This window comes from Podarcis bocagei (assembly GCF_964188305.1).
Source record: "Podarcis bocagei genome assembly, chromosome: 10".
NCBI classification, from domain to species: domain Eukaryota; kingdom Metazoa; phylum Chordata; class Lepidosauria; order Squamata; family Lacertidae; genus Podarcis; species Podarcis bocagei.
The window spans coordinates 37,550,476-37,575,417 of record NC_138135.1 but is presented as its reverse complement, the minus strand read 5'-3'; the positions used below and the strand labels follow the sequence as shown (position 1 = coordinate 37,575,417).

Below are 24,942 nucleotides of genomic sequence, written 5' to 3'. Positions count from 1 at the left end.
TGTAACTACCTCATAATAATAATAAAATATTTTATAATATTTTATAATATTTTATTTATTTATACCTCACCCACACGGCTGGGTTCAGTTGTTTCCTTTGTTTTGTGTTTTAAGAGAGTAACAAATAATTTCTTATTTTGTCAAGCTTTTAATATGCCTTGCATTTTTAACCTCCTATTGTGTTTTTGTCTCATTTGAAATGGACCTGTTTTATGTTCTCACATTGCTGTCATTAGAAGTGATTGTATGCTTTTTAGTCTTGTTTTTGTTGCATTGTTTGCATTGTTGTTATATTTATTGTATTTCCATGTTTTAATTTAGATGTTCCCTTGTGGGCTGAAAGGTGGGGTAAAGATCTAAATAATAATATTTTATTTATTTATTTATTTATTTATTTACGGCTATTAGCCCATAAAGTATGTACAAACAATAAATAATAATAATAATAAATAAAAATTGTAAAATGTTGTAGAATGTGCCAGGAGAAATAAAAAAAAATGTGTTTGTCATAGTGGACAATACAGGACATACTGCACTGCAGCTTCCTTGGGGAGCATAGAACACTACAGTAATGGAAAAGAGATGTCTAGCTTCATTAGAATGCTGCAGTTGGCTCATGCAGCAAGAATCTTTGCATTCTTGATGGCTACAATGATGCTGATGCCAGTACCAGAGCCACCCTGCTAGATTTTAGCAGAAGGGAAGAAGAAAGCATAGAATCTGGAGCAAAGGGTAGATACAGATATTTTTACTAGAATAAGGTCAGCCAGAAAGGTAACTGAAACCAATTAAAACATGTTCTTAAAAGAAAACTAACCTTATAACTCAAGAAGAAGTAAAAAATCCACAGTAAATGGTGCTGATACAGTGGTACCTCGGGTTACAGACGCTTCAGGTTACAGACTCCACTAACCCAGAAATAGTGCCTCGGGTTAAGAACTTTGCTTCATGATGAGAAATCGTGTGGCGGTGGCACGGTGGCAGCAGGAGGCCCCATTAGCTAAAGTGATACCTCAGGTTAAGAACAGTTTCAGGTTAAGAACGGACCTCCAGAACAAATTAAGTTCTTAACCCGAGGTAACACTGTATTGCAGTAGAGGGGAATAGTGTTATCTAGTTTGTTTTCTGGGATATCTTCAGAATATCAATGTTGATTCCTGGAGTTTTTGTTCTCATCCTGAAGCAAAGTTTTTAACCCAAGGTACTATTTCTGGGTTAGTGGAGTCTGTAACCTGAAGCGTCTGTAACCCGAGGTACCACTGTAGTTTTTCCCATGGTGGCAACTGTACTGTGGAACTTTCATGCGGATCTCTGCTTTTAGGAATTTTTTTTTTTAATCTTCCTTTTTCAACAGGCATTGGACAATAAGCAGAATTTAAAATGACTTGCTACTTTTTCAGACAATTTTCTATGCTGTTGCTATGTTACCTGCTGCTGTTTTAGATTTACTAGAGTAATTTTATTAATTCATAGTTCATATGTTTTATTGTGGTTTTAATTGGTGTCATTGTTATTTAGGTAATGTTTATAGGTTTTATTTTAAGTTGCCCCAAGTCTTTAAGGAGCCATGCACTAGGACACAATTTTTAAAATGAAATATAAAATATTACCTATTAGCTAACCTTAACTGTACCTGCCTTCACCTACATCCACACCCACACACCCCTTTAATATATATTAGCTCCAATCCAGAAAACTGTACAAAGCAGTGAGCAAGCCCCTGTTTCCACAGATGTGTTCACCACTGCTAGAGCTCTTTTCTTCTCCTGAAATGGAAAAGGGCAGGATCGTCTCTGAAGCTCAGAGGCTTGGAAAGCATTGAGGAATCTCAAGAAAGGCCACAGGCACTTGGCACCTAATAGATTGGCTAGCCCAGGCATAGGCAGACTCGGCCCTCCAGATGTTTTGGGATACAACTCCCATCATCCCTAGCTAACAGGACCAGTGGTCAGGGATGATGGGAATTGTAGTCTCAAAGCATCTGGAGGGCCGCGTTTGCCTAAGCCTGGGCTAGCCCAAATGTGCTGATCCATTCATTCCCCAACAGAGACTTAGCACTGTGGGAGAAGGAGGCAGAGGAATCTGGGAAGTTCTAGGATAATCTACGCTATCTAGTAGTAAAACCTCCTGCCTCTCACCACATAATCAAGACAATTTCCTTCAACTACGAAAAGTCCTGCATTACCTTCCGAGGAACATATATACAGAATTTATTGTCAGTCATTCCTATTCCTGTTAAAATGTCACCATTGATAGTTTTATTTAGTATACAATTTTTGATTATGCCAAGTGTGGTGGGATTTGAAGTGTGTGCATATGTGTGTGTGAAAACTAAACAATTTATTAATAGCCAGATACTAAGCCATATCCTGTCTTACTTACTATATTGGATGTGGATTGGCTTTCATTCATCACTGGTTCTTCTTCTGATACTTTGCTACCATTGTCCAGATAGTGGTCAGATACAGTATGACAAAGCTCTTCCAAAGAATAATCCTTTTCTTGGCACAGTTTGATTTCATCCAGTAGTTTTGACAACTCCCCAGTCACAGCTTCACCTTTACAGAAAGCAAAACAACCTGTCATTGTAGTAAGCCAAGCAAAACAAGTCTAAATATAATATAAAATATGTTGTGTTAAGCATGGTCTAACCTTAGAAATAGATTAAGAGTTGGCAACTTGATGGCCTCTCTCTGTAAACATGTAAACTGCTCAGATGTTAATTCTTATTTAAATACTCTCCTTGGGCATTCTTCTAGAAGTCAGGACTTTAGTAAAACACCATGAAAATTTGTTCTCTATCCTGATTTAAACATAGGACTCGCTTTCCCTCATTCAGACAGGATTGGCTGTGTTATTTTCACTTTTGGAAAACTTCACATGTTCAGAAGCACCATACTTTTTGTTGATTTTTACTGGGTTTCAGAAATGGGTTTTTGAGCTGTGGATGAGCTCTGCTTCCCTCACTTTCACTCCATAGCCAGCACAAGTATAACCTCCAGATCAAAAATACATTCCCATCACTCAGGTGAACTCAGTTTTGTTTTTTTCAAAGTGCTCCACATGTTTGGTGCTTCCTTTAAAACTTTTTAAATAGTTTACTGAAAACTTTGAAATTAGCACCACATGAAAACTCTCCTGAGTAAGGAAGGCATAAAACAAGAGAGGCGTGTTAGAAAGCTTAGATCTGGAAATTGCTAGGTGCATGCTGAATGACTCTGGTCTTCCCAAATGCACGTGTGGAGATGCAGTAGCCACTGCAATATATCTCCAAAAAAACTGCCAACCAAGGAAACAACACATACACCTTTTGAACTTTTGAACTGAAGAGTACCTAACCTGTCACACACATGTGTGTGTTTGGCAGTACTGTCTACGTCTCTGTACCACAAGTTAGATTCCAGAGCAGAAGAGACTATCAAGATTGGCTATTCTCCATGAAGCAAAGGATACAAAGTAATAGACTTGTGTACTGGGAAAGTCAGCACAAGACATGTGGTTCATTTTAATGAACACAGGAAAGCTGACAAGAAAGAAATGGTGGCAGACTTTTCAGATGAGTCAGAGGAAGGAAAACAAGCCATGAATTGATGTATAATACCTCTGTATGGTATGGTACCTCTAGTTACGGACTCGATCCATTCCGGGGTGCCGTTCGCACCTCGAAAAGTCCGCAACTAGAGTGCTACTTCTGCACACATGTGCAGCGCAATAGAGTGCTTCTGCGCTCGCGCGAGGTGCATAGAGTGCTTCTACGCATGAGCGAGATGCACAGAGTGCTTCTGTGCGTGTGTGCACAGCGAAACCCGGAAGTATACACTTCCGGGTTTGCTGCGTTCATATCCTGAAAAAACGCAATTGGAGACTGACGTAACAAGAGTTACGGCTGTAGTCCACATCTGCAGATTCCAATAAGCAGTGCAACCAGAGGGGAGGAGACTGATGACAAGATCCCTATGATAAAGAGTGATGAGGAGATGGATGAGGTTTCACAGCCAGATTGTCAGGCGCTCAATGAGACACAACAAAGGTATTCCAGCTCCACGACTGTCCTACCTCACAAGGTACAACCCCTAGAACCTTCCACCTGGGAAGAGACTGAGCAGATACCAGCCACTGGTGCTCATCTGTGGAAGGATGCTGCACAGGAAGACATTGATGCACTACACCAAAACCAAACCTGGACCCTCACCAAGCTGCCCTCCCCCCGCCAATAAGGCAATTGGCAGCAAGAGGTGTTTAAGGTAAAGCAGGGTGTGGAAAGGGAAACTGAGTACTACAAATTATAACTTGTAGCAAAAGGTTATTGGATTGTTTGACGGTAAAGGGCTGCAAGAAGCAAAGGAAATAACCACACTAATGGTGACTGACTTTCTAAAGAGTAAAGATGGGTCTGAATTCTTGCCAGACAACAACCAGTACAGGTCAGCTATTTGAAAAATTTCACAATGACTGTGCTTCTCAATAGTTCTGTAACATATTTTATTATGGAATAATTCTTAGAGAGTATTTACTTTTATTTGTTTGTGTAGGAGAAATCTCTGGAGACAAAACACAGGATTGATGATTTGTCACTGGACATTCCTCTATTGGTTCCTCTGCAACTGTGGCATTTCCAGTTTCTATGTATTCTGTAGTAAAAAATAAACAAGTAAATATACCATACTTAAATTCATCTAATTTACTTATTTTTGAATTTCACTCATTTATCCTAATGCAACATGTGTGTGTTTTGAAGTATTATAGGATATTAAAATGGGATGTCTTAAGACATGCAACCTAATCCTATGCATGTTTACTCAGGTATAAATTCCACTGAGATCAGTGAAACATACTCCCAATGAAGTATGATGCGCTTACTAGAAAATCTTAAAAGAAACATAGGAAACAAAAAAGCATTCCTTCTGTCTCCTGTTTTCTGTCTCAGACCTTCTAATAATGGTGGCACACCAAAGAGAAAAAGGGCCTTTCCCAAAAGGTAAGAAGAGGCTTTGTTTTCCTATGGGGAAGTTATGGGCAGCAATGCCCTAGGCAGCGAAAACACAGCTGTGGTGTGAGTGGGTGTATCTGTTCCAGTTTGCCCCATTTTTGTCACATTGTATAAATTTTTTCATGTTTATCCTTAGGCAAAGGCCTAACAATTTGTATCACACAAGACACAGAAAAAGCTAAGTGACTATCTGTGCTACATACATGACTTTGTTATAGCATTTAAGCACAAGCAGTGTAAAGCAAGGTACATAGAGTAGGATAAAGATTCCATCATTATCTAGGAACATTTAATCACTTCTTTCTTCACAAATTAATTAGTTTCTCTTCATTTAAAAGATTAGACTCTGGAAGGAGTGGTATATCTGCCAGATTACACGTTCATTGAAATGGTGAGAAACTCAGCTGTAAAACAAGGCAATCAGAGAATATGCAAGAAATGAAGGGCAGACTTAACACAGGCATTGCGATTAGTGAAACACAGCTGCCTTCTTTCAAGACAGGAAATGCGAGGGAATGCAGCCATGGATGGCATACAAGCAGGCTCAGCTGGAATGAGCTATTGAATTTCAAGGGACTAATGAGACAACTTTAGAAAATCTCTCACATATCAACTTAGCTGTTCTTCAAATCTAATTTGGCATTGGGTGGATGCTTTGTATATGTGGCAGCTCTATGTAAATAAAAAGATAGAAAATGAGCCCAATATTATGTGGCCCATGCCAGTTTTAGCATCTATAAAAATACCAGTAAAAAATCTAGTAAAAAAAGGAAACTTTCATAATGCATTTTCTGAAAATTAAGTGTTGTCAATAATTTAGCAGCATAATAAATCCCTGCCCCCCATCCAGCTAAGCATTTTGGTAGATGGATTTATATAATTTATTCTGAGTTAAAACACATCACTGATCATTAACAGTAAAGCTTCTAAGAATTTTCAACTTAGTAGAGGGACAAGACACGGGAGTCCTCTGCCAGCCTATTTGTAATATCACTCAAACCCTTCTAGCAATTTGACAGCCAAATGGAATTAAAGGAATAGTAATTCAGAAGAAGGAACTTATACGGATAGTTGCAGATGATATAATCATTTATACAACATATGTAAATACATCAGCTTAGGAGTTCAATAATTTTGCAAGAATACGACAGAGTGGCAGGCTTTAAAATAAATGATGGTAAGAATGAGTTGCTATCATGACATACAAAGGAAAAAGAAGAAAGGCAAATTAATTGGAGCATAACAGTGGAGCAAAACAGCTCAATATTTGAAAGTCTAAATCAAAAGTTGTATAAATAATTATTTCTCCCTTTCAAAGCAAATTCAAAAGCATCAATTTTCTGTTCTGATTACAGCAGCATAGTCCAGAGACTTAGAATATACTGTGCCTCATTCTTAGTCTGAGCAGAAATGTCAATGTAATCTTACTCATCCAAGTCCTTCCATATTTTGAAAGTTCCATCCTCATCTGCATTTGGATTCACTTTGTTAAAACTGCAGATTAAGTGGTGACGTTATTTCATCCAATATTATATCAGTAAGATACTTCATTAAATCTATATTCATTAATTTTCAGTATATAACAATTTTTTTAAAAGGAAAAAGATACAAAACAAAATCCATTCTTCAGGGTTACCAGCGAAGTATTTTATAAAAGGATGCCACATTTCAACAATATCATCGACATCATTTATTTTATATATATTGCTTTTTAAGAGCATGGTCACACAGAAACATTTCCTTATACCCAGTAACACATATATCCAGTTAAATTATCTCTTAAATGTAAAGTTGATTATACGGTGCAACACCAGCTTATCAACTGGTATCATCTACAGGCAATCAGCACTCCCACAGACCGCTGGCTGGGGAGGCGTGGCCAGGCCCCATTTAAACAGAGGCAAGAGCCGGAGAGCTTCCTCAATCTCCCGCCCTCCCTAATTTGCAGGTTTCTACTTTGGCCTTGCTATGGACCGCGGTTGGTCACCGCTGAGGGGCCTGGTAGGAATTTTTCCACTTGGCAGATTGGCATGGGCCATTGGGTTTTCGCCTACCTCATAGCAATTGTCACAACTTTGTAAGGTTTGGCAGTTAGGCATTGGTTGATCTTATGATGGGGGTGGGGAGGTGTGGCCATCACCTGCCCCTCCAAGCTTAAGCGTATTCCGTTAAAGGAATCCGGGGGTGTGGATCTTGTCCGAAGTCCAGGGCTGGGCTAGGGGCATGCCATGACCCCGTAGGGAAACCTGGGGGAGCTTGAGTTGGTTTGCATCAACGGGGCTCCTCCTATCAGTGGTTGACCATTACCGGACTACCTGTGTGACAGGCAGGAGTCGGATATAGCCAGGTCAATTCCAATGCCTAAGCCAATACCGCTCACATTCTGTAACCAATAAAGTTGTGGCCAAAATTTGCCCAGTAACATTAACCTAATATCTGTGTCTCTGACCAAACTGCAGGAAGCAGTGGGAGACAGGTGTGCCTGGTGTGCTCTGGTCCATGGGGTCACGAAGAGTCGGACACGACTAAACGACTAAACAACAACAAATATCTGTGTCCTTGTGTCTCATTCATCAACGAGGGGGTGGTTTCGGGATCTCAACACACAACTGGTATCATCTATGAGCAATCAGCACTCCCACTGAAAACAAGAGTGCAAAGAGTGCTGCATTGCATCTGAAAATGATAAAAATTGAGTGCCTTTGAATTGCCTCTTAAAATAGGAAGTACAAATTTTGGAATCCAAGCCTATAAAGATATCCTATTTTTATATTACAGTAAGTGAACATTTTGGTAAAGGCATGATTAGACATGCAATATTAGAATATACTATAATACATATAACCAAAGGACTTTGCAAAAATTCTCATATATTTTGTACACACAAATTTTATATTTATACATTCCTACATAATGCATATATTTAATCATACCTTATATATACAGAACTTACCTTGAAGTAATGCAGCAATTTGGAGTGATTGTTGAGATGGGTGTTCTTTGAGAATATCTAAAACAGTTCTACCTACACTGTCTTTTATGTTGGCATCAATTCCTAAAATAGAAATTGTGTTTTTTCAATTAAAGATTAAACTTATTAGATAAAATATTTTTCAGTATAAATGCCAAACATCAAGACCAGTAATTTACTGTAAGGCTAATTGATGGCATGTTGAATATCAATACAAGCTGTTAAAAATGTACTAATTAGTATCCTAAATCTCATATATATGTTTATGGACTACATAAAAGTCAAATGGCTACAAAAATTTGAAAACTGTTCTTTTTTCATTTTTTCACCACAAAACAAAATAGCCTTTGCTATAGAATGCCTGGCAGTACAGCTTCAATTATGGGTTACTTTGAGAGGAGAGGTAGCTATTCATTTGCGTGGACAGGCAGAGTCCCCAGATCCTGCACGGTCCCCCCGTCATGTGGAATAACGACTCAAGACAACGTGCTATGGGATTAAATTGGCCACAACTTTATTAAATTTCAAATGTGGGTAGACCTTGGCTCAGGCATTGGGCGTTCTCCCTCCCCGGTCCCCAGCCGGGGACCTAGGGAGCATCAGGGTTATCCAGTGTGTGGGGGGGGGGATGGGCCGGCTCTGGAGAACATATGTTCAAGCAGAGATGGCCGCCCCCATAACGCCGCCGCCGCAGGAGAGAGCAATGACGACCTTTCGGTGTACGGCCAAAGCCTCCCTTCAGAAAACCCCTTTAACGGGGAACCCTGGTATCGCCGCCGCAAGAGGAAGATGGACAAAAGGATTCCGCCCAAGGCCTGATACCGCCAAAGTTGTAATGTTTTGCTACGGGAAAGGCGAAACCTGCCAATGCAGGGAAATTCCTTTCCGGCCCTTTAACAGCGACCTTAACGTAGCAGCGCCCGCATACCTGTGAAGAAAAGTTAACCTGCAAAACCTGTGAAGAAAAGTTAACCTGCAAAATAAGACATTAACTGAGGGTGGGTAGGGTGGGAGAAGCTCTCGAGCCAAGTGAGGATTCCTAGGTAAGATCATCCCTATATTGTGTGGGCAGGTAATCCCTCCCCTACCTGGCCGGCCTGGTCTCCTTGGCAATGCTTCCCCCAGGTGGGATTGGACAACTGACTGAGGTAGGCGGAGACCTCCAGGTATCCCACCTGAGGGAAGGCAAAGCCAAGCCTATGCTGTTGGAGCCGCTCCAGATCTAGGGGCTGCACGCGTCCACGCAAAGGGCGCCCCCCATTTTAAGCGGGGAGCGGTCATTGCCTTAACATCAGTAGACATACTCCAAGGACACTGAACATGTCTTAGTTCAACTACAAGCACCACTCATTGTCTGTCTGGCCACATGGCAATTGGAAACACAGTTTGTTCCACAAGAACCCTACTGGTATTCAGCAAGAAATAGCAACCAGATAAGACTAAATAACATGGTTTGAAATTAGGAAAGTTTGAGATTATTTACAACTCATTTGGAGAATAATTATGATTTACCTGTTTCTAGCAGAATGCGTACCACATCCACTTTTCCAAACAAAGCTGCTTCATGCAGTGCACTCCCTTTTTCTGTCTGGAAAGAAATTAAATACAATAATTAAATAGTTTAACTTCCTAGAAATTATCTCATAACTTGTTAACTTATTATCACTATAGAGTGGGACACTGATTGTGTGTGAATATAACAAAATCATGCATTTTTCTTAACCAAACAGTACATTCCAATAAATTCAGTGAGACTCAGTCTTCAGAACACAAACACGATGCTAACATTCATAATTACATGGTTCAAAATACCAATTGGGCCAGATGGTAATGATAACTGATATCTGAATTTGATCACCATTTCTCCATAAAGGTCCTCTGGCTTAGTATAGTAAACAAGGTTCTACATGGTCATGTTAGTAGTTTAAGCATCCAAGGGAGATGCTTTTTAGGCACATGCAAGAAGCTGTTTATTGTTAACACACACACCCCCATGAAACTCTTAATTATTGCCGTGAAACTCATAATTTATAAAACAAGACTGTTTTTCATGACCACACATTTGTACACCATTCCCAGTTGAAAATCCTAAATACAAAAAGTATACATGATTTTTTTTAAAAAACCATCCCAAGCGGTTCGAGGACAAGGTCGATCTTGGCAGGTTAAAATAAATTAATCACTTTTTGCATGCTTATACTTTTAAAACCTGTAACTTAAAGACTGTTTCACTTCAAGTTAATTGTTCTGCATTTGGAGTCAGTCAAATTCAAAATGAAGATTAGTGTGCATGCAAGCACCTCATTAACTAGTAGATGGACCACCTAGCCAAGCAACCATTTTTGGTACTTTCTTTATTAGGATATTTATGTATTTGTGGCTTCTTTGATTTGCTTCCACAAACCAGATGTAAATAGTGCTGTTATGCCCACTTATGTACTAGTAGCTCCCACCAAGGAACATGATGTTGTACTAGTCAGATGAATTCTCATGTTTTTAACTGTTCTGCAAATGTGTTAAGTAGTATCCCTTATCCCAATATATATGCTAGGTCTCCTCCAGTGTCCACTTGTGAAAGCAATTCTGAAAAACTTAGGATTTTGCTGATACTTTCCTTATTTGTGGGTTGTTTGACAAAATGGGTATTTACAGAATTAGCTTGCTATTACCACATACGATAAATGTTTGGTAGTAAATGCTTGTTGGCATTATTTGAAGGGGGGAAGTTGGTAACTAGGGGAGGAGAGATTTAAAAAGGGAAGTAGTGTGAATTAAAACAAACCAACCCATGATGTCGATGGTAACTTGTGATTTTAAGATGCACATTTTGTGAAAGCATTCCACAAAGAGAAACCAAAACAGAACATTATTGTTGCTTTTAATTTACTTGATAGAAAAATGCACCTTTGATTAATGCTTTCTAAAATATGAATAGTGTAACAGAAAATATTGTAATATTTCCATATAATAAATAAAATAGAATAATGTAGCAAAATGTAATTATATACATTTAATTAAATAAATATTAATACAAACACACTTAGCTATAATTTAAACAATAACAATACTTTTACAAAAATTGAAATAAAAAGTGAGAAGAATGGGGTAATAGGCAATTAAGTCATACTTAAGAGTAGACATTAAACAATGGACCTAGGTCCTTTGCTTTCTGTGGGTCGACTTTCAGTATGATTAACATTGGATGGTACCCATGCTTTTTAACATCAGAAATGTCAGCTAAGGGAAGCAAAACGATAACAAATACAACTGCAAACAAAACCAAGACTCCTGTCAGAAATGATTCTCTGGTACTGTAGTACCATGGTTTCCATGGCTGAAGTAATTCCATTTAGGAATTAGGAATTAAATCCAGGCAGTTGTTTAGTTCATGAACTAAAGCTAATGCAGAACTTGGTAGTAGACATCTTCTCATTGTAAATGCTCTCTAAAGTATCATAGTTGTGCATTGTGGGAGGAAAGTCCATTTCAATCTGTCACTTGATGACTTCTATCACTTCTTTCATATGTTCTGCAATTCACCAAAACAAATAAACAACATTATTTCACTGTTTTCCCCAAATCAATGCTGATATATGAACAGACTTAAAAGAAATCTTCATATGTGTCCCCCTTAGTTCCATATGAATCTGACACTGTCCACTTACAATCTTGAAAAGTACAGCATTTAGAACACAATAAATGGGAAGTGTGGAAATCATACACCCATTTAAGAGTCAGTGACCACAAAATACATTCAACACATGTATGTGGATGTATTATTTCTTCCGGAAATGGTGTCTGTAATATCTTCCTATTAGGGCTGGGATACTCCTGTGCTGTTAGGGTTGGGACATGCCTGGGTTGCTTGTTCCATTCCATTCACAGGTCATGTTCTGCTTAAAAAATTAAAAACCCCCACACATCTGATCATGAGTCTGGTGCAAAGCTCTTAATGTAGCTCTATAATTGTATATACGGGGAAGGGGGGTCCCCATATTGCCCACTTTAAACATAGTATGCCTGAACTGTATGTGGTACAGAGCCAATCACCTATAAATTCTTCATGCTTTTGGGTTGCTGATCCAGCACACTTCATGACTCTGACGGCTTTGTTCTGTCAAACAAACACACACACACAACTTAGAAAAACAGCAGCCAACAAAACATATCAGAGCAGCTTTCAAATGCTCTGCTGAGCTATATATCCCCAAAACCATCACCCCAGCCATAACCCATGGAGCCATCCCACAGGGAATCATGGTCATATATCTCATTTTAAATCTATTTGTTGTGTGATAAGAGACTCACCTTCTGCTCCATTCCATGGATCTCCTTGTTCTGCAGCGGCGGACTTTGTTGTTGTTTTTTTTAAATAATTTTTATTAACTGACCAATCAAATCAAATCAAATCACATCACATAAATTCGAATTACAAAGCCGAATTTTAAATTTTGTTGAGGGGACCCATATTTCAAGATCCGAAGGGGGATTCTGATCATCTTCTTGCTACTGCGTTAATGTCCAAATCAGTCCAAACAAAGTTCATAATTCTATCCAGTCTTATCTTGCTGTTTCCACATCTCATCTTGTTCGTATATTTTCTCTTTTTTCTTTATGATCTCTTCTGATAATGTCCTTAAACCGATAAACACCAATAATAATCCTGTGTGAATTTTTCCGTTCATCCAAACCTCAAATCGAGATGGTTTCCATATATCATCGCATTCATAGATAACATCGCTCTTTCCATCATTAATCACAGAACTGTCGTTCTTAAGTCCCTCTGAGGAGTTTCACCCACAATATAAAAAAAGCTCTATTTCTCTATTTCTCCTCCCAGACTTAAGTCCTCCGACAGAACTTCCCAATATGGCGATGGTATTTTTAACTGCGTCATTCCAAAGCCCTTATACATTCCACGCTCTTCTTAAAAGCATGCTTTGGTTAGAAAGTTTATCTCCACACAGACATAAATCCACAGCTTAAGTCCTTCAAACGACATTTCTGACTTGTGGGGGGGGGGATTCTTGTTTAATCACATAGAGGAAAGAAAGGAAAGTTTTTTTCCCCCTCCCCCATCCAGTCCTTTTGCCATACCGAGTTTTGGTGTATCTTCATCTGGTTAATTCTTGTTCTTCCGACTCGTCGTGTTTATCAGAGATCTCTTCTGTTAGCAGTCTTTACTCCTCCTCCTTTCTTGAAATATGTGCATTCGCTTCGTTCTAATCGTTTCTTTTGAAGTTCTTGCAGCTAGAGGCGCGGATCGGAGGCAGCGTCCAGGAGCGCCGATATCCACAGAAGGGCATTCTGCCTAGTGCCCCCATCCCCACAAATTCGGGGGTGGTATAGGGCACAGCAGGCAAGGGCAGCCCCCCCCCAGTCCTGGGGGGGTAGGGAGGCTATTTACTCCCATCACAGCCTCCAAATTACCTCGTGTGGGTCGGAGAGAGGTTACTGTCAGCCATCTTCTGATGCGCCCCTAGTGGCCCCCTCGCAGCGGTGGACTTTGGGCTTTAAAACTTCAGTGGCAGCCTGTGCAACACCAAAATTTGGCGCACCCCTGCCTCTCCCCTTCCATTGTTTGTCATTGTTGCAGCACCCCCTGTGGCACCCTCTTGGCTCGGTGCCCAGTGTGAGTAAACCAGGGGCACTCCCCTAAATCTGCCTCTGTCATTCTGTTCCACTCCTCCAGGCTTGTGTTAACCAGAAAATGGTGTCTTCCATTTCCCCCATTCTTTTGCTAGACAGGCAACAATCTGTCACGAAATAGCAGTATCCACATTTGCTACAAATTCAGTCATGTACGACAGCAACTTGGACTACAGTTCTCAGAGGCCTCTTGTTCAATGTGTCCATACTCTGACTGGGACATAGAGCAAGAGCTTTTTAGTGGTGGAGTGGTGGCACTCAGTAATAGAAATTTCTTCCCAGAAAATTCATTAGACGAGTTTGATTTACTTCAGCAGGCATTTGGGAGTCTGGCCTGAATAAAATATTTTTTATCAGCTGCTAAAACGTGGTTTCTGATTATTATTATTTTTAGGCTATTTCATATTGTTCATGATCCTGTATATTTAATTGTATACATAAAGTGAATTCTGTGGTTTATTATTAGATTTATTGTAAGGTTCTTGGACATATGTTGATCAGATAGACGGACAGATAAGATTGTAATTCAAACATCTAGTATCTTTGCTAAGGCTATGGTCTTACCTCAGTAATGGACTGAATGAGAACCATTAAACGGAAGCTCAATCCACATAACACTGAGGCACTGTTAGTAAGTGGTTCCCTAGGCCAGATGGATGGGAGGTTGGCTGTTCCTGAGGGGGTTACACTCCCTCTGAAGGTGTGGATAAACAGTTTGGGGGGTACTTCTAGGTCCACTGCTGTCTCTTGAGGCTCAGGTGGACTTAGTAGCATGGAGCTTTGGCTGGTGGTTCAACTGCACCCTTATCTGGACAGAGATTGCTTAACGTCTATCATCTGTGCTCTGGTGACCTCTGGATTAGATTACTGATATGTGTTATATGAGGGGATGCCTCTGAAAACAGTTTGGAAACTACAGCTGGTGCAGAATTAAGCAGCCAGGTTGCTCACTGGGGCAAGATGGTTTGAGCATATAATGTCCATCCTAGCTTGACTGCACTGGTTGTCAATTAGTTTCCGGGCCCAATTCAAAGTGCTGGTTTTGATCTATAAAGCCTTAAACAGCTCCAAACTGCAATACCTCAAGGACCACATCTCCCCATATGAACTAACCCAGATACTGCAATCATCATCCGAGGCCCTTAGTCACGTGCCTCCTCCGTGAGAGGTCCAGAGGGAGGCAACATGAGAACAGTGGTGGCTCCCCACTTGTGGAATGCTCTTCCCAGGTTAGCTCACCTGGTGTCTTCATTACATATCTCTAGATGCCAGGTAGAAACATTCCTCTTGTCCCAGTTTGGCTAATTAAATGATCTATGGTTTTTTAAACTGTGTGTGTGTGTGTGTGTGTGTGTGTTATAATTTACTATGTTATGTATTTTTGAGTTTTTGTATTGTAAACTGCCCTGTTATCCTCGGATGAAAGGCGGTATGGAAAATTAATAATAAATACATACTACATACATACTACATACACAAGCCTGTTTCCATTATGGTATTTCCTTTACGATTGACAGAATTGCTTCATTCTATGCAAATAAAAATACAGTGCATCCTGGACATCAAGCAAATTCAGGACTTACTTCTATTTATGATCAAGGGAAATGAGTAAGTAGAAACATGTCATTTTTTGTGAAAGGAAAAGAGTTTCTTACAGTAAAACTTCAGATTTGGATGAAATTGTACCTACTTTCTGTGTAAGCTTAAAAATGCTAATCAAATGCATCTTAAATAAAAGGTGACCATGGGCTCAAACACTTTGATCTTTGATTTCAAAAATATTAGGGAGGGATTCAGGTGTAGAATGAAGTTTTGGATTATGAAATAAACATTATCAATCCACCCCATGCATTGGTCAGATGAGAGCAAACAGGCCCACCCTTGGGTGAAATGAAGTATGTATAAATGGAGCTTAGTGTACTCTTAGGGAAGTTCAGAATTGCCTCAGTCTGTGCAGCTCAATCAGGTAATAAATGAATTTTTGAAGTCACAATTCTTGGCATTATTAGGATGGCCATGTCACTAAAAGTAGATTCATTTGGACTTTCAATCTATCAATCAATCAATCATTTTATTTGTATGCTGCCTTCCCAAAGTTAAAACCATGCGAAAGGTGGCTTACAACATATAAAAACACATAACTACCAACATAACAAAAGTAATCATAAACCATAAACAAAACATCAAAAAGCACACAACCAAATTTAACAATTTCCACATAAATCATAAGATTCAAAATAAAGATATTAAAATTAACATCAACAACTGTATGTTGAACAACATCCTATGTTCATTTGTGAACAGGGGATGTATTTCATGATGCTTATTCTGCAACAAGGAAAACATTTTCTATTGAATAATGAAGGTATGCCATATTCTGGTAGAATGACTGAGCAGTAGCTTAAATGGAATAAATTACCGTATTTTTCGCCCCATAAGACGCACTTTTTCCCCTCCAAAAATGAAGGGGAAATCGGGGTGCGTCTTATGGGGCGAATGCCTGCAATCCTCGCGCGCCCGGCAGGAGGTCCCACCGGGTGCGCAAGGCTTGGGGCGGCAGCCTGTCGCCCGAAGCACGGGGAGCCCTCCGGAGGGCTCTCCCTGCTTCGGGCGAATGCCTGCAAGCCTCGCGCACCCGGCAGGAGGTCCCGCCCGGTGCGCGAGGCTTGGGGCGGCAGCCCGTCGCCCGAAGCACGGGGAGCCCTCCGGAGGGCTCTCCCTGCTTCGGGCGAATGCCTGCAAGCCTCGCGCGCCCGGCAGGAGGTCCCGCCCGGTGCGAGGCTTGGGGCGGCAGCCTGTCGCCCGAAGCACGGGGAGCCCTCCGGAGGGCTCTCCCTGCTTCGGGCGAGTGTCTGCAAGCCTCGCGCACCCGGCAGGAGGTCCCGCCCGGTGCGCGAGGCTTGGGGAGGCAGCCTGTCGCCCGAAGCACGGGGAGCCCTCCGGAGGGCTCTCCCTGCTTCGGGCGAGTGTCTGCAAGCCTCGCGCACCCGGCAGGAGGTCCCGCCCGGTGCGCGAGGCTTGGGGCGGCAGCCCGTCGCCCGAAGCACGGGGAGCCCTCCGGAGGGCTCTCCCTGCTTCGGGCGAATGCCTGCAAGCCTCGCGCGCCCGGCAGGAGGTCCCGCCCGGTGCGCGAGGCTTGGGGCGGCAGCCTGTCGCCCGAAGCACGGGGAGCCCTCCGGAGGGCTCTCCCTGCTTCGGGCGAGTGTCTGCAAGCCTCGCGCACCCAGCAGGAGGTCCCGCCCGGTGCGCGAGGCTTGGGGCGGCAGCCCGTCGCCCGAAGCACGGGGAGCCCTCCGGAGGGCTCTCCCTGCTTCGGGCGAGTGTCTGCAAGCCTCGCGCACCCGGCAGGAGGTCCCGCCCGGTGCGCGAGGCTTGGGGCGGCAGCCCGTCGCCCGAAGCACGGGGAGCCCTCCGGAGGGCTCTCCCTGCTTCGGGCGAGTGTCTGCAAGCCTCGCGCACCCGGCAGGAGGTCCCGCCCGGTGCGCGAGGCTTGGGGAGGCAGCCTGTCGCCCGAAGCACGGGGAGCCCTCCAGAGGGCTCTCCCTGCTTCGGGCGAGTGTCTGCAAGCCTCGCGCACCCGGCAGGAGGTCCCACCGGGTGCGCGAGGCTTAGGGCGGCAGCGGACTGCTTGCGCGCACCTAGAAGCTTGGGGCGCGCTGAGCTCAGCACGCCCCAAGCTCCTGGTGTAGCGCAGCGATCCTCTAGCCCTGGGAGAGCCCCGCGGCTATCCCAAGGATAGCGGACTGCTTGCGCGCACGCAGAAGCTTGGGGCGCGCTGACCTCAGCTCGTCCCAAGCTTCTGGATTAGCGCAGGGGTCCGCTAGCCCTGGGAGAGGCGCCCAGCTCTCCCACGCTAGCGGAGACCTTGCCTGCACGCAGAAGCTTGGGGCGCACTGAGCTCCGCACGCCCCAAGCTCCTGGTGTAGCGCAGCGCACCTGGGGGGGAAATAAAAAATTTTTCCTTTATTTCCCCCCCAAAAAACTAGGTGCGTCTTATGGGCCGGTGCGTCTTATGGGGCGAAAAATATGGTACCACTCTGGTAATGTACAGAGCCTGGGAGAAAATACTAGAAACCATAGTGTAGACTTGGGCTACTTGACAACTTCAGCTCTTTTGGTAACTGAAAATGTTATTACTATCAAGGGTGAGGTTTTCAATCCTGGCTTTGTTTGGGGTGTATGCAGCAGTACAACTCTGTGCTTACCTATCATTCAGAGAGAGTTCTCACCTGGAAACTCAAGTTGGGTTCAATTTTTCATCGGCTGGCTCTTCTATGAAAGAAATAACCCTGCACAAAGGACTAACTACTGCCCACAATGAAGGTTTGATATTTGACCTACCAGAGCGGAAGGGCCACAAATAGAGCTCAGCCTGGGTTGTGAGAGCTTCAAAAATGAAGCGGCAAATGACCTTGAAGCCAGGTGACTGGGTTCTCTATATATGGTGGTTCTGGCTGAAATGCCTAGGTGATGAAGTAAATAGAAGAACAGAATATTGCTTGGAAAATAAAGTTAAATGTTTCACCATAAAGTGTTGTGGGAACATGGTAGCAATAAAACTTGTCCTGAAACAGAAAATAAAAGAAAAGCATAAAACTGGGAAAACAAAACTGGGAAAACTGATGGCTAAAGCAATACTAATAATCACGAGTATCTGACAAATAAAGCATTATAAAAAGAGTGATTATTGCAACTTGGCTTAAAAAAATTAACATCTGTGCAATAACTATTAGTAGATAAATGATTATATTACTTTTTACTTCTTTGTCTTTAATAAAAAATGCTTTTATTCTTTATGTCAACATGTTTATAGAAAACCAATTCATCAACAGCAGTAAATGTCATATTACAGCTATTGCTTCACTCATCCACTTTCAGAGTTATATTAAAATTTAAAAAAGCCCTCCTACAAATTTGTCAAATGTGACCTTTCACACTTGACGTGTTTTGTCTGTCTGGAACACTGTAGCTTCTAAATAAATGTTAGTACCACACTATTAATATTGCTGCTTGAGACACTCAAGCACGCCCAATAAGGTAAAGCATGCCCAATATGCTCTACAGGCAGAGTAGAAATATGGAATTCATTCTTGGTTGTAGTTCTTGAACTTTATAGAGAGAGATATGGTTCTTTCTATGAACAAACCATAGCTTGTGGAGGGAAATAGTAGATAATTTGTAGAGCATTTGCCTTGCATGCAAGATGTTGCAGGTTCAGTCCCTGGTCTCCAGGTGAGTTGGGGGGAAACCTTAAACCCTAGAGTGCCACTGCCAGGCAGAACAGACAATACTGAGCTAGATGAAGCAATGTCCTGATAAGGCAGCATACTATGTACCTATTATTCAGATAATTTTCAATATTCCGCTTCTTTTGCAAAGCAACATAACTGAAGCATTTTCCCTATTTTAATTTGACAGAAAAGTAAACAAAATTCCACATTGAAACACTTTAAAAATATACTTGTCATTTATTACTTGTCATCAAATAATTTTACACAGATATTAGAAGATGTGGTATTGAACATGATCAACTGAAGCAAAAATTTCCCCTGTTTCGAATCCATAAATGAAAACAACTCAATTTATTCATGGCCACTAAATAAATCCCCCCCCCAAAAAAAAATTAACTTCATGTTGCCTCCAAAAGTTATTGAGGATCAGTAACAGAGCAAAACTTTGAAGGAATTCATAAAGCTGGGAAATACCCCCTCAGAACACATTTATTAGCTCTTACCTATTGCTGGATGCACAGAAACTGTTTTCAAATTCAAATGAGCTTTGAAACCATAGAAAATATGAAGAGAAGGAGGAAGCATCTGATATATATGTCAGAAACACCTATTTGAAATATGCCAAGGAGACACTGAACACTGGTATAATATGCTTCTGGCAGTCAAGTATAGAGCCACTCCAGTTGCAAAGTGTAGGTTGTACTTTGTATTTGTAACAATAAAACATAATGAAAAACAATGTCATCTCTTTATCTAAATGTAACAAAACAAAATTTTGTTTAAATAATAATTTTAGAAATTGTATACTAACGTGGCAGCTGACATCCATTCCAGCTTCTAGCAGCACCTGTACAACCGCTTTGTGACCATTACGTGCAGCAAGGTGCAACGGCGTGTGTTTTCTTGTGTTACAGTTCATCAAGTTTGGATATGCATTGATGATCATCTTCACTACTCGCAGACGGCCATATAAGGCTGCCAAATCCAATGGAGTCTCTAACTTGCTGTTTCTTATTGTAGGATCTGTAAGTTCTTCAAGCAAAACTGCTACCACTTCTGAGTGTCCATATTGGGCTGCACAGTGTAAAGCTGTTTCGTTTTCATTGTTCTGTTACAAGAGGAAGGGGAAAGTCTTGTCAACGACTGTATGATGCTTGGCATAGTCTTTCTAAGTATCTGATTTGAGCACACTGAAATAGATCAAGATACTATTTCCATAATCAATTTTGCCAATAGTCTGAGTCAGAAAGTTCTGGTGGCTTGGTTTCCCCCCCTCTACTACAGTTCAGGAAGCCTGCCTCATCCCTCCAGGAGGGACATAAACCTCGGCAAATACGTGGTCTCATCTGAATGCCGCTCTGCAGATTATGTTCATTGCTTACTGAAGCTAATTCAGACACAAACATTTTCTTGCCCAACTCATTTTCTTTAAATAGTTCCCAAAGCTGCCAACAAATGAAAATGTACAGAAACACAGCCAAATAACACAGTTTTAATGCTAAAATGAGGATAGGATTTTGCACATATTTGAACAATCAAAATACTTTTAGTCTTAAGAAGAAGAAGAAGAGAAGAGTTTGGATTTGATATCCCGCTTTATCGCTACCCGAAGGAGTCTCAAAGCGGCTAACATTCTCCTTTCCCTTCCTCCCCTGTGAGGTGAGTGGGGCTGAGAGATTTCAAAGAAGTGTGACTGGCCCAAGGTCACCCAGCAGCTGCATGTGGAGGAGCGGAGATGCGAACCCGGTTCCCCAGATAACAAATCTACCGCTCTTAACCACTACACCACACTGGCTCACTACACCACACTGGCTTAACTATAGGAACTAATGGTCTACTCAGTTTTATACACAAAGTTTATTATTTGTATATATGACTTAAGGACCTACTAATTGATGGAAACCTGGGTTACACTGTTTTTGATGGCATTTACCTAAAACTACAAAAACTTTAGCTGAGATCCTAGGATTTCAGTGTATGAGCAAAAGGAAATAATTTCTATATATTCCCCAAAAGACATTATGGTGGATCACCGAGCCCCTTGACACCAGTCTTTGTCAGGTAGATGAAGAAGAAACTGATCACACCCCTTCTCTTACATAAAAACTAATTTAGATCCTTTGGCCATGGACAACCAATTTGTCCTTTTGAGCAATGTGATAGGCTGACACCTGCTTTATCAACTCCAGGTGGTTTTGGATAACAGTAAATACTTAGGAAAAAAAATTCAAAATTGTCCAGTAGCACCACAGAGATCAAATAAGTTTGTTATTGGTATTAGCTTTTGTGTGCATGCACACTTCTTCAGATACCTTCAGATATATTTTTATATATATTTTGACTGCGTCAGACCAACACGGCAACCTACCAGAATCTAGTAAATACTTAGGTCCATTCTAGTCTGGGGTCAGGCTGCTTAAGGGTCTGAAACGTGACTCTAGATCTTCTTGGAAGGACCCACTCAGAAGGTAGTGTTGAAGGATTTTTGCTCTGCCCCGTGGGCAATGGCTAGTGGGGTTCCACAGGGGACTAATTTGCCCCCCCTCCCCATTTTTTAACATTTTAACATTACATGAAACTGCTAGGAGAAGTCAAATGAAAATTTGGGCTTCGTATCATCAGGATGCCGAGGACACACAACTCTACCTTTTCTTTCCATTCTCAGAACTCAGGAAGACTGTGGAAATTCTAAAGTGCTGACTGGAAGCAGCACTGACATGGAAAAAATCAAATAAACTGAGGTTGAATCAAGTAATATGGTGCTGTGGATGGGGAGATCCCCAGCTCTGGAAGGTGGTTTACAGTTGGTGTTGGTTTCGGGCAGCCCTTCCCAAGTACACAGGCTGAGAATGCTCCTGGATTCAGCACTGCCTGGGGAAGCCCAGGTGGCACTGGAGACAAGGAGTGCCTTTTACCAGTTTCAGCTAGTATGCCAACTGTGCCACCATCTAGAAAGGATTAACCTTGCCATAGTGATCAATGCTTGAGTCACATTTGTATTGGACTACTATAATGCACTCTACAGGGGGCTGCCTTTAAAGACAAGGAGGTGCTTTTAAAAACTCTTTAAGAACTTCAGATGGTCTGGAAACCCATTGCCTGGATCGGTAAGATAGGTGGTTATGAAGTAGAGGTCCTTCTATATAGTGGATCCACTGCTATGGAATTCCCTTCTATTGCATAAAATTTCTTAATTGGAGGCTTTTCCAACAGCTCCGAAGATCCCTCCCCCCATTTTCCTTCCAGATTCAACGTGCTGGCTGAATTAGTTTATTCCTGGCTCCATTAAAAAAAAGTGGAGCATTGCTGAGTGATAGATTTAAGTTTTTGAAAATTGTATTATTGTTTTTTTCCAAATGGTAGGCTACTTTGGATGGGCTGTGCCCAAAAGAGTAGCTCCAAACACTTTTAAATATACAAGTTCCATCTCTTGCACAGTGGAATTTTGGCTTCGTATATTTAAACATTCTCTATGTAATAAGAACTATTTTGTACTGTACCATCACACAATTCATATACATAATTACCCTAATAGAATGTAGAAATAAGAATAGAACACATTTATTTGCATACACAAGTGCAAAAAAAACCTACACAAATATTTCACAATTACCGTAGATAAGGAAATGTTATCATTTTAAAAATATGTTTAAAAATTAGGCACAGTAGCTTATATAAAGGATTGAAAGACTTGTAATAACTCACATTTATTACAATTCACATTTATATTTTAAGTATATCATATGGTGATAAAATACTCATTTGACAACACAAGTTTATTCATGTCTAGGTAAAGGTAAAGGTAAAGGGACCCCTGACCATTAGGTCCAGTCGTGAACGACTCTGGGGTTGTGGCACTCATCTCGCTTTACTGGCCGAGGGAGCCGACGTTTGTCCGCAGACAGTTTTTCCGGGTCATGCGGCCAGCATGACTAAGCCACTTCTGGCGAACCAGAGCAGTGCATGCAAACGCCGTTTATCTTCCAGCCGGAGCGGTACCTATTTATCTACTTGCACTTTGATGTGCTTTCGAACTACTAGGTTGGCAGGAAATGCGACCGAACAACGGGAGTTCACCCCGTCACAGGGATTCAAACCACCAACCTTCTGATCAGCAAGCCCTAGGCTCAGTGGTTTAGACCAGTGTTCCCCAACCTTGGGCCTCCAGCTGTTTTTGGACTACAACTCCCATCATCCCTCGCTAGCAAGACCAGTGGTCAAGGATGATGGGAATTATAGTCCAAAAACAGCTGGAGGCCCAAGGTTGGGGAACACTGGTTTAGACCACAGTGCCACCCGCATCCCAACATATTTTGAGACGTTCATTTCATGCACAGTTTCTTTTGTATTGCCCATAAGATAATCATGGAAAACTTCTGAGAACTGATGCAACATCCTTCATGTCTGCTTAGAAGTAAACCTCATTGGGTATCTGGAGCAGTTCAAAGCCCTGGACAGCAAGGTAGAACAGTGTGGCAGATCCACCACTGCATCTGAAGCCCTGATGGCCAAAGCAGAAGGTGGTTGATTAGGGGATGTTGAATTTTCAACTTTCAAATTCCAAAAATAAGGGGACTTAATAAGTTGAGACATAACTTGCGGGTATTTTTGATAATTTAACATAATTTAGTTTTGCTTGGTAAATAAGTTTATTGATAAGCCCATGCAAGTTCCACAGTGGCCCTGCTATGGTCAGTCTATAGAGAGGTGTTTGAAACAAGTCACAGAGGCAGCAGGCAGGGTGCATACACAGAAGAAACACGAGGGCTACATCAGAGGCCAAGAAGCAAGATGGCAGCTGATGTCCAAGAACGAATCAATGCAAGACTTGATGAAACGTGTTGCTTAAATTTCTTATTAACATTACTTTCTAATGTTCTTTTTTGATTACAAGGTAATGCTGTATGCTAAGTAGGATATGTTTTATGCCAAAATTCTATTTTTATAGCATTACCTGACTTTTTTTTTTTTGCATTACCTGACATTTCAGATGGTAAAATTAAAATTCTTTGATTTTCCAAGAGCAATTTATGTGCTTTTTAACCAAACATAGTATTGCTCTGCAAGTATGTTTTTCTAAATAAGGAACACTAGATATTTATTTGAGGTTGATAGTAAAATATCATAGAAATTGGAAATACAGTGGTACCTCAGGTTACATATGCTTCAGGTTACATACGCTTCAGGTTACAGACTCCGCTAAACCAGAAATTGTACCTTGGGTTAAGAACTTTGCTTATCGTGCTCCGGCGGCGTGGCAGCAGCAGGAGGCCCCATTAGCTAAAGTGGTGCCTCAGGTTAAGAACAGTTGCAGGTTAAGAATGGACCTCCAGAACAAATTAAGTACTTAACCCGAGGTACCACTGTATACTGTAGACATAATACATTTGAACAGATATGTTCTATACAGTGCTATTGTAGTTTGAATTACTAAGTTAAACTACAAACAACCCCTTCCAGAAGTTGAAAAAACAAGTTCCAAACACTTGTTTTATTCAAAATAGTACCAACATACATGTGCACATTTAACCTACAGGTAACTTTTATTTAAGACAAAGCTGCTATAAGAACTAGCCATGCATGATAAAGTTTGGCAGCTGCATGTTTTTTCTCCAAGTACTGTGTTACTGTTCACAGTATTTATTTAAAATTGTTGTTTATTTTCTGATAAAATAATATTTGCTTCAAATAAAATATTGTAAGTGCTGATCTTATCAAGTACATATTGTGAATTTGGCTAAAATTTCAAACGAAGAGAAATCAGAAGCACCTTTCCTTTTAGTACACAATAGGAAGAAATTATCAGATTTTTAAAACAGATTTGGATGAATGAACTGACAAAGTACAATAAAATGTTTTGTTGTTTGCTGATCAGTTTTGTTGAGAAAAGAACATGGGCATGAATTGGCAGAGGCAAGTATGTGGGATTGAAAATTCAATGCCCTTTATATGTTGAATTAATTTTACCTGCTATAAAGTCTGTCACTAAGACAATACTGCCAGTGACCTAGGAAGAGTATAGTGAAACTGAACTGGGGGAGAAATAATGAACACAGAGTTATAGACAGCCAAAGCAATCAGTCACTACTTCTTAGGAACAG

General features: G+C 41.2%; 1 protein-coding gene and 1 long non-coding RNA gene across 6 annotated transcripts in view; both read right to left on the bottom strand.

Annotated features, from left to right (window-relative positions):
• The window catches only part of ANKS1B (ankyrin repeat and sterile alpha motif domain containing 1B), a 337,482-nt gene that overhangs the window by 277,892 nt on the left and 34,648 nt on the right, over window positions 1–24,942 (bottom strand). For all 5 annotated transcript variants that reach the window (XM_081209629.1, XM_081209637.1, XM_081209638.1 and 2 more), the window contains 5 exons: window positions 19,653–19,949; window positions 9,474–9,549; window positions 7,944–8,045; window positions 4,515–4,631; window positions 2,383–2,558 (listed from right to left, as the gene is read on the bottom strand). In XM_081209629.1, coding sequence (XP_081065755.1) covers window positions 2,383–2,558; window positions 4,515–4,631; window positions 7,944–8,045; window positions 9,474–9,549; window positions 19,653–19,949 — 768 coding nt within the window. The remainder of the gene's footprint in view (window positions 1–2,382; window positions 2,559–4,514; window positions 4,632–7,943; window positions 8,046–9,473; window positions 9,550–19,652; window positions 19,950–24,942) is intronic.
• Window positions 11,479–12,317, bottom strand: LOC308595518. Its single transcript, XR_014012078.1, has 3 exons — window positions 12,270–12,317; window positions 12,012–12,075; window positions 11,479–11,490 (listed from the first exon to the last, which is right to left on the bottom strand). It is a non-coding gene; the product is annotated as an uncharacterized lncRNA (long non-coding RNA).